Source organism: Parasteatoda tepidariorum, chromosome 3 (genome assembly GCF_043381705.1).
Source record: "Parasteatoda tepidariorum isolate YZ-2023 chromosome 3, CAS_Ptep_4.0, whole genome shotgun sequence".
In the NCBI taxonomy this organism is placed as follows: domain Eukaryota; kingdom Metazoa; phylum Arthropoda; class Arachnida; order Araneae; family Theridiidae; genus Parasteatoda; species Parasteatoda tepidariorum.
Window position 1 is genome coordinate 73,297,741 of NC_092206.1, and position 13,444 is coordinate 73,311,184.

General features: G+C 29.1%; 1 protein-coding gene across 1 annotated transcript in view; it reads left to right on the forward strand.

Annotated features, from left to right (window-relative positions):
* The first annotated feature begins 335 nt into the window (after positions 1-335).
* LOC107440892 (uncharacterized) overlaps positions 336-13,444 on the forward strand; it is an 80,743-nt gene continuing 67,634 nt past the window's right edge. Inside the window, exon 1 of the mRNA XM_016053961.3 lies at positions 336-1,130. Coding sequence (XP_015909447.2) covers positions 1,013-1,130 — 118 coding nt within the window. The 5' untranslated portion in view covers positions 336-1,012. The remainder of the gene's footprint in view (positions 1,131-13,444) is intronic.

The window sequence follows — 13,444 nt, forward strand, 5'->3', positions numbered from 1 at the left end:
TTCCCAATAAAACTTGCTTACTTTATGAAATATTCCACAATTCAGCTGTTAGCACTCAATTGGCAACCTATAAGTTCCATTTAATAACATAAAGTGGAATTTTTAAACTTTAACGTATAGAACTTTAGATTATTTTGCTATATAATATTGGCACAAAGAAAATAAAACACCTCCTGTATTTAAAAAATTTATTTTCATGGTTTAAATTAACCAAAATTAAACTTTTTCACTGAGTTATGATTTTTTTATGCAAGGTCGTCAATGGATTGGCGACTTATTTGGCGAAGCGTTTTGTTTGTTTCGTGTAACCCCGATTTCGCACAGTTTGTAAAGTCGTCTGTTTTTTGACGTTAGAATGAGACACAGCGATAAAGAGATTTAAATGTCGGTTGTTGGGGTGTGTGTTTTAGAAAGTTGTGTGTTTTTTTTCTGTTCGAGTTTGCAACTCAGCTATTATATGGATTATGCAAAACATTTAGTAAGACCGTACAGTGTATAAAAAATTTGTTCATTCTGTGATATGTTATATTATATATCTTCAAATATTTCCAACGCCCGACGATCGGAAAATACGAGTTAATGTGCGTATAATTTTTGTGATATTTTACTCTGCAGATAACATTTTTTTTATTATTATTTGTATATAAATGTAGAAAATATTAATTAACTACTATAACACGATTTCAATTTACAATGTTCTGTAACTTTATAAACAATTTGTAAACAAAGAGACTAGAATTTTCATTGCACAACATATCGTGATGTGATCTTATTAAGTGATATTAATTTGTTATATGTCCTATATTTGATCGAAATTAGCTCAGTGTCACCTAATATTTATCCAGTTTTTGCGATTTCCGGTGAAGATAATCTTACGCTCATGTTCTTTCCGGTGAAATACTGCTATCGAACAATCAGCGGTTAACTGAAAATTCGTTCTTTTAATATACGAACGATGCATTAGAGGTTTTGTATCAATTTAGAAACTAGTGGAAACACATGGAATATATTGATGGTTTTCAATTATATGGAAAAGAAGTCAACAAGAGAAGTTGAAATGTGCCAAACATCGTCCGATTCAGTTACTAAACCTGAATCAGACGATGATTTTAAATGGGAAGAATTTTTCGGTAAGTACATTGTTTTGATAGTAACGTACGTTTCTTATGGAATTAAAATATTTATTTTATTTATAGCCAAAAATGTGTGATCATTTTAACTTTAATAATGAGGAGTTAATAAAATCCTTATATAATTTTTGAACTTAAATTCTTCACAACTTTATTAACTTTTTGTATACATTTCTAAATACAAAAAAATTTTTTTTTTAAAAAATTGATTCGTCTATAAATTCATTTCAACTACTCCGAATTGACAGTTGAGTTTTTAAAAATAGGAAGATTTTAGATATAAAGTTATAGTTGTTTATTGTTGCTATGTGTGAGTTTTGATGATAGTTTAATTAATTAATGTAAGATTATTGAATAGTGAATTTCATTCAGAGCGAATAGACTTGAACTTTTAATTTCTTGAATTTTATTCTTATTATACTTTATTTAAAACTTTTGTTAGTATGATGTGATAAAAATTCTTAATTCCCATAAGCGTGAACTGAAAAAAAAAGTATATGAAACCTGAGATTTCTGGTTTGGTTTTTGTTGGTAATTTGTTTTTCCTTATGTGTATTAATTCATACATATTTGTACGTATTATTCTAGTTGAATATTACTTAAAACTATTGTTAAATTACTAAAACATCTCTATAAATATGGACGAAAATAAAAATAAAAAATATGTAAACAACTCCTAGTATTTTTTAATTTGTTTTGTGTTTGTAGTTTTTCTCCCCTTATCTGCATTTAAACACATGTAATTATTTAAAGAATCATAGCATTATTATTTAGATCCTAACATTTCAATAAATAGTAATTAAAACTTTTCATTTTAAGCTCTTTGCACCTGTTTTTTTTTTTTTATTTATTCCTTTTTTTTTATTTATAATATTAAATAAGTGTTTCTTCTTACAGAAGAACCTAGAAGGAGGGTAAAACTTGTGTTTTTTAAAGTTTTCTAGTTCTTTAATAAACTTTATTTCTATTCTAATAAGGTTTTTAGTACCAAAAATTATATTAAAAGCATGCTTCTGCATTGGTAATCTTAACACTTTTGCCATACTATAATATTTTTTATATATGCATTAGTATATAATAACTTAAGAAAAAGAACTTAAATTGTCTGATTCCTAGTGATATTTTTTTGTATTTTTTATCTGTTATTTTTTTATGATCCAATTTCTCAATTTGCAAAACAAATTTCTGAAAGCATGCCATAGATCACTAAGACTTGTATTTACACCACATGCTAATTAACATCCGAACTTATAATTTTTCATCATGCAGTTGTATATTAACCTCAAATTATTTTAATAGATATTAAGTATTTAGCATGAGAAAGCTCATTGCTTATATGAAGATTTCTTTTTCTGATCACTTTGCAAGCCAATCAAATTTTAATGATACTGATTACATAAAGTGCAATTAATCTACTAGCTCTGAAAAATCCATGTTTTAATATGCAATGTAATTCAAAAATTGTTTGCAGACATAGTTATTGGCTAAAAATAAACTTAATTTTATTTTTGCATTTGCATGACATTTGTAATAATAAATTTTTTTATACAATCTTATTAAGTTTTATATAAAAAGCGAAAGTCCTCTATTTACTAGAGAGTTCGTAAGAGGTTCATAATTAAAATAAATTATTTCGCAAAAAATAAGTGACGACTGAATAATAAATTATTATTTAGCCCTTTTTTTTAATTGTTTATAAGTTTGAGGAGTATGATATTTTGAATAGGGGTAAAAAAAGTCTATGAATTAAAGCTTTATTTTATGTATGAACTAATGTATGTTTATTTATTCTTTCAATCCTCATTTGTAATTACAAAAAGATCCTAATAATAAAGCATAAAATTGCATATAGGTATTCCTATATTGTAAAATATTTTGTTTTTAATAACAGTTTCTGTAAAAGTTCTGTATTCTCATTCTCTTATATTATAATTTAATTTAAAACTTAATAAAAACTTTAAGTTCTGCTGACCATAATAGTGCTATAACTATTACAAAACAATTTTTTGTAATAAAAATTTACAACTAAATTTCTAACAATCATGTTTGTATAAATAACTTTAGAAGTTATTTCTGACGTTTTTTTAGCCAATTTAGTTATTTTTTACAATTTACTAGACATTTTTAGAAATGTAAGAAACAGTGATTTTAAGCAAGCATTGCGAAATCAAGTTCATCAACTAATATTAATATGTTGATTGTTGCTGTTTGCTTACTTGCTTGCAATTGCTAAATAAGTTTACTTATTATTCTCGATTTTAGCCTTCTTTAAATTCTTGCAAGTCGTTAATTATATAATAGTTTTTGTAGCCCATGTTCATAGCACACTATATGTTATAAACTGGGATTATATACACATCACTGACTTAAGAATCTATGTCTTTTAGCCATATGTGTTCGGGGTCATATCGCTGTATTAATTGCTGTTTAATTTCTTCATTGGCTCTTGTAAGCTGATCTTGGAAGAAATTTCTTTGTATATTTTTTATTTGTTCTTGGTTTTCGCTCTCTTCTTTCCTCTTCTTCCATTCTTGCATCATAATGTTGGCGTTATCTTCAGTTAGACGCGCCAATTTTTCCAATTCTGGTATTTCAGATTTTATAGAATCAATCCTTTTGTTGTACCCGAGATGTTTGTTCAATCCATAGGCGAAGCAACTTTTATTACATTTATCGATTGATTTTAGAGTGATTTGGATTTCGTTTTTAATCTTTAACCAAAGAAGCCCTCGTTCCGGACTGGATATTATTTCCTGGCGGATCAGCTCATCAAACAAATCACTATATACCTCCCATATACGCGATTCTAACCCAGGTTCATTGTATTTAAAGCCCTCCAATTCTCGATGAAGTAAGTCTTTTAAATTCATTAAGTCAGTGTCTGTACCTTGCTCCGTGGAAGCTTTTAGCGTAACTAAACGGCCGTCTTCGTTTTTTTCGATAGGTTCATAAAATTTTTCTAATATCTGTGAAATGCTAGTTATGTATTTATTTTCTTCTTCGTTTTTCTGAGTATGTTTGGAGTCCTTTTTTGGTTTACTTATTTCATCGTATTTCAAAAATCTGTTATTAAAAGGCATAGTTAGTTGAAAACAAATCTACTAAAATTCTCCTCCAACGGCTGTGCATTCATCAAATTGAGAGTTAGGTAAAGGCGACGAGTTCGGTTGCAACGATATTATTTACTTATAACTCCACATTTCTCTGGTTTTTCACTAATATATCTTAATTTTGCTGATACTAATCTGGTATTTTTGGTTCCCAAATTTATTTACGCTTAGAACTCTTTAAGAAGCAAATAATAATAATAATAATTACCTCGTATAGTGAAAACTCGACAAAAATTATTTCTCAGGGATGGGGACGTTTTTTCACCTGTTTTAAGTAAAAACTTGAAATTGTGTATGTTTAAGAACACCCAATTATGATAATAAATGCTTTTTCATCGAAATTAAAACGTATAACAAGTTGAAAGTGTCTAAGAGAAAGAAACAATAATATTGCAGTTTAGTGATTAAGCTGGGGACCAGATAGCTAGATTTTATTGTTGTAATTAATTATTCCTGTATGACTGGTGCACGTTAAATCTGCGGAGTCTCAAAGTCCTCTATGTTCCATAACAAATTATAGCTCTGAGGGTACCGAATTGGAGTTTGCTCGTTCTCTGGGTTCAGGTTAAAATTACAATCCACCTATGTATGAATGGGTCCGGCCGATAAACAGGTGTGACGTATGGGTGTGGCTGAAGTCTAATTCTTGGCCATAGATGGCGCCACTGGAAAATAAGAACAATCGCACCCCTTGCCTTTATGGTCTACGACAGTGTTTCCCGAACTTATGACTTTCGTGTACCCTTTCTAAATTTTTCCTAACGCTGTGTACCACTAATAAAAAAGTGAATGTATTTTTTACTTTACAAAAATTGCACAAAAGTTAGAAAACACAACTAGCTGTTGACACCACTAATTATTAACTGTTAACTCTGCAAAAAATAGCCAATAGAAAAATACGTAATCGTAAATTTTCGTGGCTAGCTTTGTTTAAAAAAATTTTTTTTTTTGAAATTTTCGTTTGTTGCAAGATATTTCGCATAAGAACGCGTATCCCCTATAAAATATGTTCCCGTTCTCTTGGGGGTACGCGTACCACACTTTGGGAAACACTGGTCTACGACAACAACATTATTCCTATTGCTTGTAAATTTAATTCAATGCAGTTGGTGTGCGTATTTATTTTTATATCATATACATAAAATAAATCGTCATTAAAAAGTTTCTAATCATTATGGAGTTAATTTTTTAGAGTGATTTTTTTTTTTTTAGTTGTGAATATTTCTTTTTTTTTTTATTTTTTAAAGTTATGAATATTTCTTTTATTTATTCCTTATTTATTCAGACTATATGAAGGTAGAGAAGAAAAGAGCAAACGGAGTTATTTCAAAAAACGATTACTCCGATAGGTGCTACCAATAGTGAATGCCTTAAAATTGACGAGTTGAGTTGTAAACTGGTATGAATGTATGTATTTGAATACTCTTTTCAATGAAAATTTCAGTGTTTAAAACGGAAACACGCCAAGCCATGTAATTTAGCCTTTTTGTTAACATTAAATTTATAGCTTGTCTCTCTATTAACATAAATGAAAAAAAAGTACTTTGGTATCAATAACCTTAATAATTATGGCTTTTTTGCATGGGATAGACTACTAGATGAACCAGCTTTTATGCGGGAGATTTTCTTTTCAGTATCATTTCCATGCTGCTGTGGGCACAATTCATGAACCTGTTTTGAACCAATAATTTTTCTCAGAAGGCATATTATTTCTAATTGACCGTCGAGACGATCCGAAAATAAAAATGAAAAAATTGTAGCAATTTGATATCCGAGTTAGCAATTCCAAAATGGTTTCTTTCTTCGGATGTGCGAGAAAGGGTGAAAGGAGAGGAAGGGGATGTTCTGTGAATGCGTGGCGGTAATCTTACATGTCTTAATTCCTGAAAGAAGTTATGGAATACTTAATATGTTCTGACAAGCCTGTGGTGGAATAGGATTGCTCTGTGTTGAAGAACATAATAAAAAATAACACTCTTACGAATTTCTAATGATTATGTGTACACGCAAAATCAAATATTTAAATCCTAAGGATTAAGGTTGAAATTTAATAGTTATGTATTTGTGCTACTTTGGTAGCTTATTACAAAATAAGCTTATTTGGTAGCTTTACAAAATAAGCTTATTTTGTTTCAAAAAAATTCAAATGGCTATCCTAAAAATTATTAGATATGGCTACTATGTGTTCGATGAGGAAATCTCGGACCAGGGCCTGATTTTGATTGAGGGTTACATTACCAAGCCCCCCCCCCCCCTTGAAAGCTCCTGAAAANTTGAAAATCAATATTATGGGTGTAAAACACTAATACGAAAAAAAAAAAAAAGAATTTCGAGAATATCCTGTTTTTCAGAGTTCCGTAAAAAAAAAATTTACGAACTAAAATTTTTTGTAATTATTTACAGATATTTTCATTGACAAAGTTGTTCTGATACACTTGTTTGTAATCTTATTAATTTGTATCCTTATAAGGACCTTTGTTGTATCGCTCATTTGGATGTATCATTCTTTTTTTATTGTTTATCGACTTATGCTCTATAACGAGGGTGTTATCAATATGGAACCCATATTTAATATTTTTTCTGAAAAAAAAAAAGTAAGTGCCTGTAGTGCAATAATAATGCAATAAATATTTCAATTAATTTGACAATAACATTCACTATAACAATCAATCAAGACAGTGTTTTACGTTACTAATTATTAAATATATTACCTAACTTTTTTTCTTCCTCACTTTTATAACGAGCTATATAATCATTTTTTCTCTAATCGTTTGACACCTCTGAATTAGGCAGACATTACTTGATTGTTTTTGATAACGCCAGTTAATGAAATGGTATGTCCGGTTACAGGAAATAGCTTGCATTACCCAGTTGGATATTTAATCGGAGATGCGTCGATTGCATTAATAAAAGCATCCGATGACATTTCCGTTCCCATCCGGAGTATCTCTTTTCATCTTGCCAAAGAATCCGGATCGTAAATGAATTTGAATAAATATCTAAAGATTATGAAATACTGTAATTTAACTAGTTGTTAGATTGCATTTTTATGAGTCATGAGTTTGTTTAATAGTTAAAAACTTTTTTAATGATTTACTTGCAAAATTAGTAATGATCAATGGTAAAATATTATATAATAGGGTATAATCTTCTAATAAAAGTCTTAAATATTATTATGGAAATGCCACATCATCACCCAACCACGGCACCTTACCTCATTTTTGGGTCTCTATCTTTTAACTGGTATGATAATGCCACTTAATTTTGATCCTGATCAGACGGCGCTTGTGCTATGGCTGGAACCACTCTCTCCAAACATGCACACCACGATCAGCTAGGGGAGTTTCAGCTACGGTAGATTTAATGTGCATCTTGCTACGTATATTCGCCAGTTTTTTTTAGGCTGTTTGGATCGAACTCACTACCTCCTACCAGCGGTGTGAGCAACTATAACCGATTGCGTCACCGGAGCGCTTAGAAATGCCACATTAAGGTCATTTAAATTTCATAAATAAAACTAAAGTAAATCTGGAAATATAACGTAAATAATCGTTCCAGAATTGTACAAATTAGTTATGCTATAATAAGCAAAAAAAGGTTACATTAATAAAATTATAAATGAATATTCTTATGTCTTTACAAATTTATTGTTATGTTTTTTTAAATATTTTTGTCATGTTTTTTTTATTCAAAACATTGCGTTATACATGGATGCCACAGGCGACTATAAATGTATATATTAAATCAGTTATATATATATCTAATTCATAACATTATTTATCTATCATATTTACTGTGGAGTGCGTTGCTTTACCGTTTATATTAACACTTAAAATTGTATTTCACAATACTAAAGCTTATTAAAAGAATTTCTCTGCAATTTCCTCAAAACATGTAATTTGATACTCTTAATACTCATTACCTACACTGAATGATAACAACTGGTCATATTGGATACCATAAAAAAGAGAGGGGCTTTAAATTTATGTACTGTGTTGTGTGTTAAGCATCACTGGATCAAATGACTTTCTCTAACATATTACGATACAATAAAAGTGATGAACTAACATAAAAGAATGGAATATCGTTTAAAATTAGGTTTGAACTAAACAGATAGCTCTTGATAATAAAAAAAGATAGTAAAATTTTTAAAAAAAATTTTAGTAACATTTTTCACATTAGTTTATTCTTATTTTCCACAAATTGTACAAAAATCTGAAAATTGATGCTTGATCTAATGATGTATAAACCATGCTAAAGAAATAAATATTTAGTTGAATGCAAACTGCAGTTTAAAAAAATAATAATAATGGAAGAAAAAAATGCACTTACTGTTTGTTTAAGCTAAACAAACTCTTTCTTTAATAAATGGTTAAAAATCATTCATCACTGATACACTGTGTTTACATACCAAACTGTCGATATCGATTTTAGAAGTGTTAATAGTTCTCTGTCAGCGTATGTTTCACAAAACTTTGTTTGCTTGGCTAAAAGTGAGATGATTAGAATAATTGTGTTATGTTTAACGATAAAAACATTGTTGAAATTTTTAAATGATCTTTTTTAATTAACTATTCAGGAGTTTAGGTTTACGTGGTTAGAATTATTAAATGTTTTATTTGTTGATATTGAATGATTGAATATGCTAAGATAATTTGCCCAGTGCCTTAGGAAACATTAAAAAAATATTTTTGTGTACTATAATTCATTCTCTGTTATAATTCTTTTAGAAACTATTTAAAATGAAGGATGTTTTTCAAAGCTTAGAAAAATTAAGAAGTCATTGTTTTGAGTGCATTCAACTCGAAGTAAAGCAATTTAAACAGGGTTTGTTATTTGACGCCAAAAACTGGGTTTTGACAAATACGTCAAAAACCTCGAAAAGTACCTACGATAAACATTAATTGTCTAAATTCGTCAAAAACATAGGGCAGGTTTCTTTTTTGACATAGGAGACATTTTATCAGATACTAAATCATGCACAATACTTGCATTACATACTTCTATAATCTTTTAATATATATCACATATAAAAAATGTTGCCAAATTATAACTATTCTGTTTATATTACAGGTAATAACTATGAGTTGTTAATCTTTTATCAATCTAAATATTGATTTTAATACTTTTATGTTACAATTTAGGCAGATTTTTTTGATTAAGTAACGTTAAAGTGTTCCCCAGTTATTGTCTGATTTCAACATATAATTTTTGTTATTGATTCTCAATATTTGTTGATGTTAATTATATGCAGGGGAGAAAATATGTCTGACCACGTGAACAAGGCTTTGGTGGAAATTCAGATAGCAATGGGAAAATCTTTGGTCTAAAAAGATTCATAAAAATTTTTTTGTTAAAAAATGTGTCGCTTTGAAAAATTTGTTAAAAGAAACGTATGTCAATCTGTGCATTTATTAGTTGGAATTCCGTTAGTTAGTAAATGAGACCTTAAATTTAATTTAATAAATTATTGCTGATCGTTAAGACACGGTTCCCAGCAGATCACCGAAGTCAAGCATCACTGACTACGGTCAGTGTGCGGGTGGTTGACCACTTGGATCAGTCTACGTAGGCACCGAGGGTGTGCGGTATTGGTCCTCGTTAAACTGTGCTACCGTAAAGGGCTCGACTTCGCGTGCAGGTCGTCAGGCTACCGAAGCGGGGGTGCCATCCCCTCCGCAGAGGATCAAAATTGTGATGGCATGTCTTCGGATCATCCTCCGGGATGTTTCCCAGACCGTCGCCAATAGCCCATTGTGCAGCTCTAGTGCGACGTAAATTAACAACAACAACAATATATTTTGATTTATATTATTTTATAACACACATGCTCGTTTATTCAGGAATTGTGCAAAATCAAATTTTTTTCTTCTTTTTTTTTATGTAAACTTTATTTTATAAAAATATTTTGAAAAAGTTGGTGTACTAAATAAAAAAGAAAAAAAAAGCTGAAGTTTTTGAGGAAATTTTGATAAAAAAAAGAAACTTAGTTCATAGGGATTATTAGGCATGTTCCGCACTCCTGCTTATATGACATATTTTCAATATTAGTAAACTAAAATTAATTATATTGATGCATATTCACTGATTAGTGAATTAATTATTTATAATAATATAAATGCTTGTTTAATTAAATGAGTTAATAAATTTTTTCAATCATTCAATTCAAGGATTTCATTTAATTACCATTAATATTTCGTACTGTTATTAGAATAAATTTCCTAGTTACTTGTTATTATGTTAAAATAGCTTTAGTACGTCTACTTTCTAAACTATGCAATTCAGCATCAATCGAAAGAATAGCTTCGGATTTCTATCTTATTCATATTCATAAAAATCTGAACAAAGAACTTGGGAGTACAAAAGGCTTCAAAACATTTTATTTATTGTTCAAAGAGAGAGTTTAATATCAAAATAATTCAAGAACATTATTGATTAATCACTTATAATTTTATATGTATGTTTATCTCTTAATACTTATGATTTATAATGGCTAATAATTATCTTTACTCTGAAATTTCGGGTTTTTGACTCTTGACAAAAACTATGTCATAAAGGGTTCTTTGGCATGAGGGATAAAAACATTTTAAAACCGTGAATCGTCAAAAACTTTTCAAACCTTAATATAAAACAATCTGTTAATTTAACGAAAAGATTTATCTGAGCAAAACAGGCGAATTTTTTTTTATCTTGATAAGAATTATTGATGGAAGTTATTAAAATCAAGGAATAATTCTTGGTTTTCATTCATTTTTATGAGCCCAAACAATAAAGCCTAAATTATTAACGTTTCAGAATCTTCATCTAATAAGTTCTTCAGTTATAATTTTAAATGTACCTGTTCCATTCAGGTTTTAGTTTGATTACATTCTCTGTTTCACATAAAGTAAAACTATTCATTAATGGTTTTACTTAAAATTGATTAGATTTCTTTCTTGGATGCTTTCTTTACTTCTTAGCAAATAAACAAAGCTCATGGCTATGGTCCATTACCGTGTCACATCCCATTTATTTATTTATTTATTACGCGCGTTTTCTAATTTTCTCACCTCGCAGTGCCAGGTTATGCCTCCTACGGTCAATTTTATGGCGGGATCTAGGGCGACACTCAACCTGTCGCCGGACTTGGGCCCCGAGGTCAACGGCCCGACTGGTTTTTTTGAGCAAAAAACTCAAAAAGAATATTTATAAATAGTATTTGTGTTGGTGAAGAAATTTTGTTTGGAATCTGTGACCTTCAGAAATTGCAGCAAAATAACTGTTATTCAAATACTTATTAAAGTTAATATCCTGTTACGTGCTTTTATAGTATAGTGATCGTTTGCTCAGCAAATAACTTCTATAATTTTCTTTCAAATAAGTTTATTTTAAAGTAAGGTTGAAAGCTGTAATTATTTTATCATTGGGTATTATTTTGCGTAACAGTATATATTGAGGCTATGTATTAACTGCGTTTTTATTTTACGCGTTATTTATTCCCTTGCCCATTTTATTTTGACTCTCATGATTTTTACTTTTTAAATAAATTCTTTAGTTCGCGGAAAAATTCCGTCACTATCTGTATTATCAGTTCAAATTTGGAGCAGCGAATTTTCTATAATATATTCTTTCTTTTTTTTTAAATTTTTTTAGCTTTCTACTATTCTTGATTTGTAATTTTTATATTATTAAATAATAATTTTATTGTTTAATGTGAATAATAATAATTTTTATTGTTTGATGTAAATAATATAAATTTCGAGTAGTTAGGATACTTAAAGATAACGAACGATTCTAAAATGATATTTCTATGGCAAAAAATAAAATAATTTATTGAGGTTCCATTAAATGTAGAAGTTTTTCATTTTAATGTAGATAAATCCAGATTTACAAATATATGCAGATTTTTGAATCCATATCTGATTGTTTAAAATATCTGCATGAAGGTGTGTTATTCGTTTTTTATTACAATTACTGAACAATCAAATTTCCGTATTTATTCCATATTTGGCATTATTCTCTGTAAAACCGAATTGAAAAGAAAAATAATAATATTAAAAAACAAAAATCGTTTTTTTTTTCCTCCAGTGGTCCAAGTAAAGCTAGAATTACTTTTAGTTCATTAAATTACATAATTATTGAACTCTAAAATATTAATTAGGTATTTTTAAAGTTTCAAAAACGTACTGAAAGGAAAATGAAAATTGCTTTGTGTTATTAAAACTATCTTGGCTTCTGTTTAATTTTCAAATATGTATTGATATACATATATGTTTGAATATGAGACAGTCATGCGTATCAATTAGTAAACACTGAAAGCTCATTGAGCAAAATAAATAACAGGGAGCCCACGCCGCTAAAATTGCATCAACTCGACCTTGGAATCGAAAATTTCGAAGAAAATGGATTTATGAATTTATCTGAAACGCGCAATCTCGTCCTGTTTCTGAAGCGAGGGGGAAACAAAACAAACAGCTGTAGAATTCCCATTCCCTTGTAAAGGCAATTAACTCTGTCCGATTGATTTACTCATACTTAAGTCCTCATTATTCATTCAATCGAAACAGCTGTTTACGGTGCTGCACCATAAAGTTTGACTAGATAAACAAACCTGCCATATCATAAATTCTGTCTTTAGCTGATTTTCATACGTTTTCCTCATCCGGATGCAATCGGATTCTCTCTCTCTCCTCTTCCTTTTTTATTTTAGAATAAATTAAATCTGATATGCCAATATAATCAAAATAAATTAACCAGATTTCCTGTGGTAGCTATGTTCAAAATAGTAAGTAGAAAAATGTTATATTGATAATGCTGTGCTGATTGAAAGAAAGTACGCTGTTTAACACAGCATACTGTCGCCTTTTGCACGATTTTAGTTATGAGCTGATGATATTTTATCATTCTGTCACCTTTAGTTACCTATTTGAGATTATTGGCTACTGTATAAAAGGTATTGAAGGCTGATTACGCTTCCTAGCTGTTTTGCATTCTCATGATATTTCTTTCTTATAATTTGTTTGATTTATCTTAATTTTTTACATATATTTTAGTCCATAACACCATTCAACTAATAAATTAACAAAAGTAAAATAATTTAATAAGTAAGCAAAACAAAGTACATAAATGGCAAATATATTCATAACCAAGAGAAGAATCGTGTCCAGGAAATAAAAAATTGAAATGCAATAGTGCTTAATCTAATAAACGATCTGATGTTTGTAT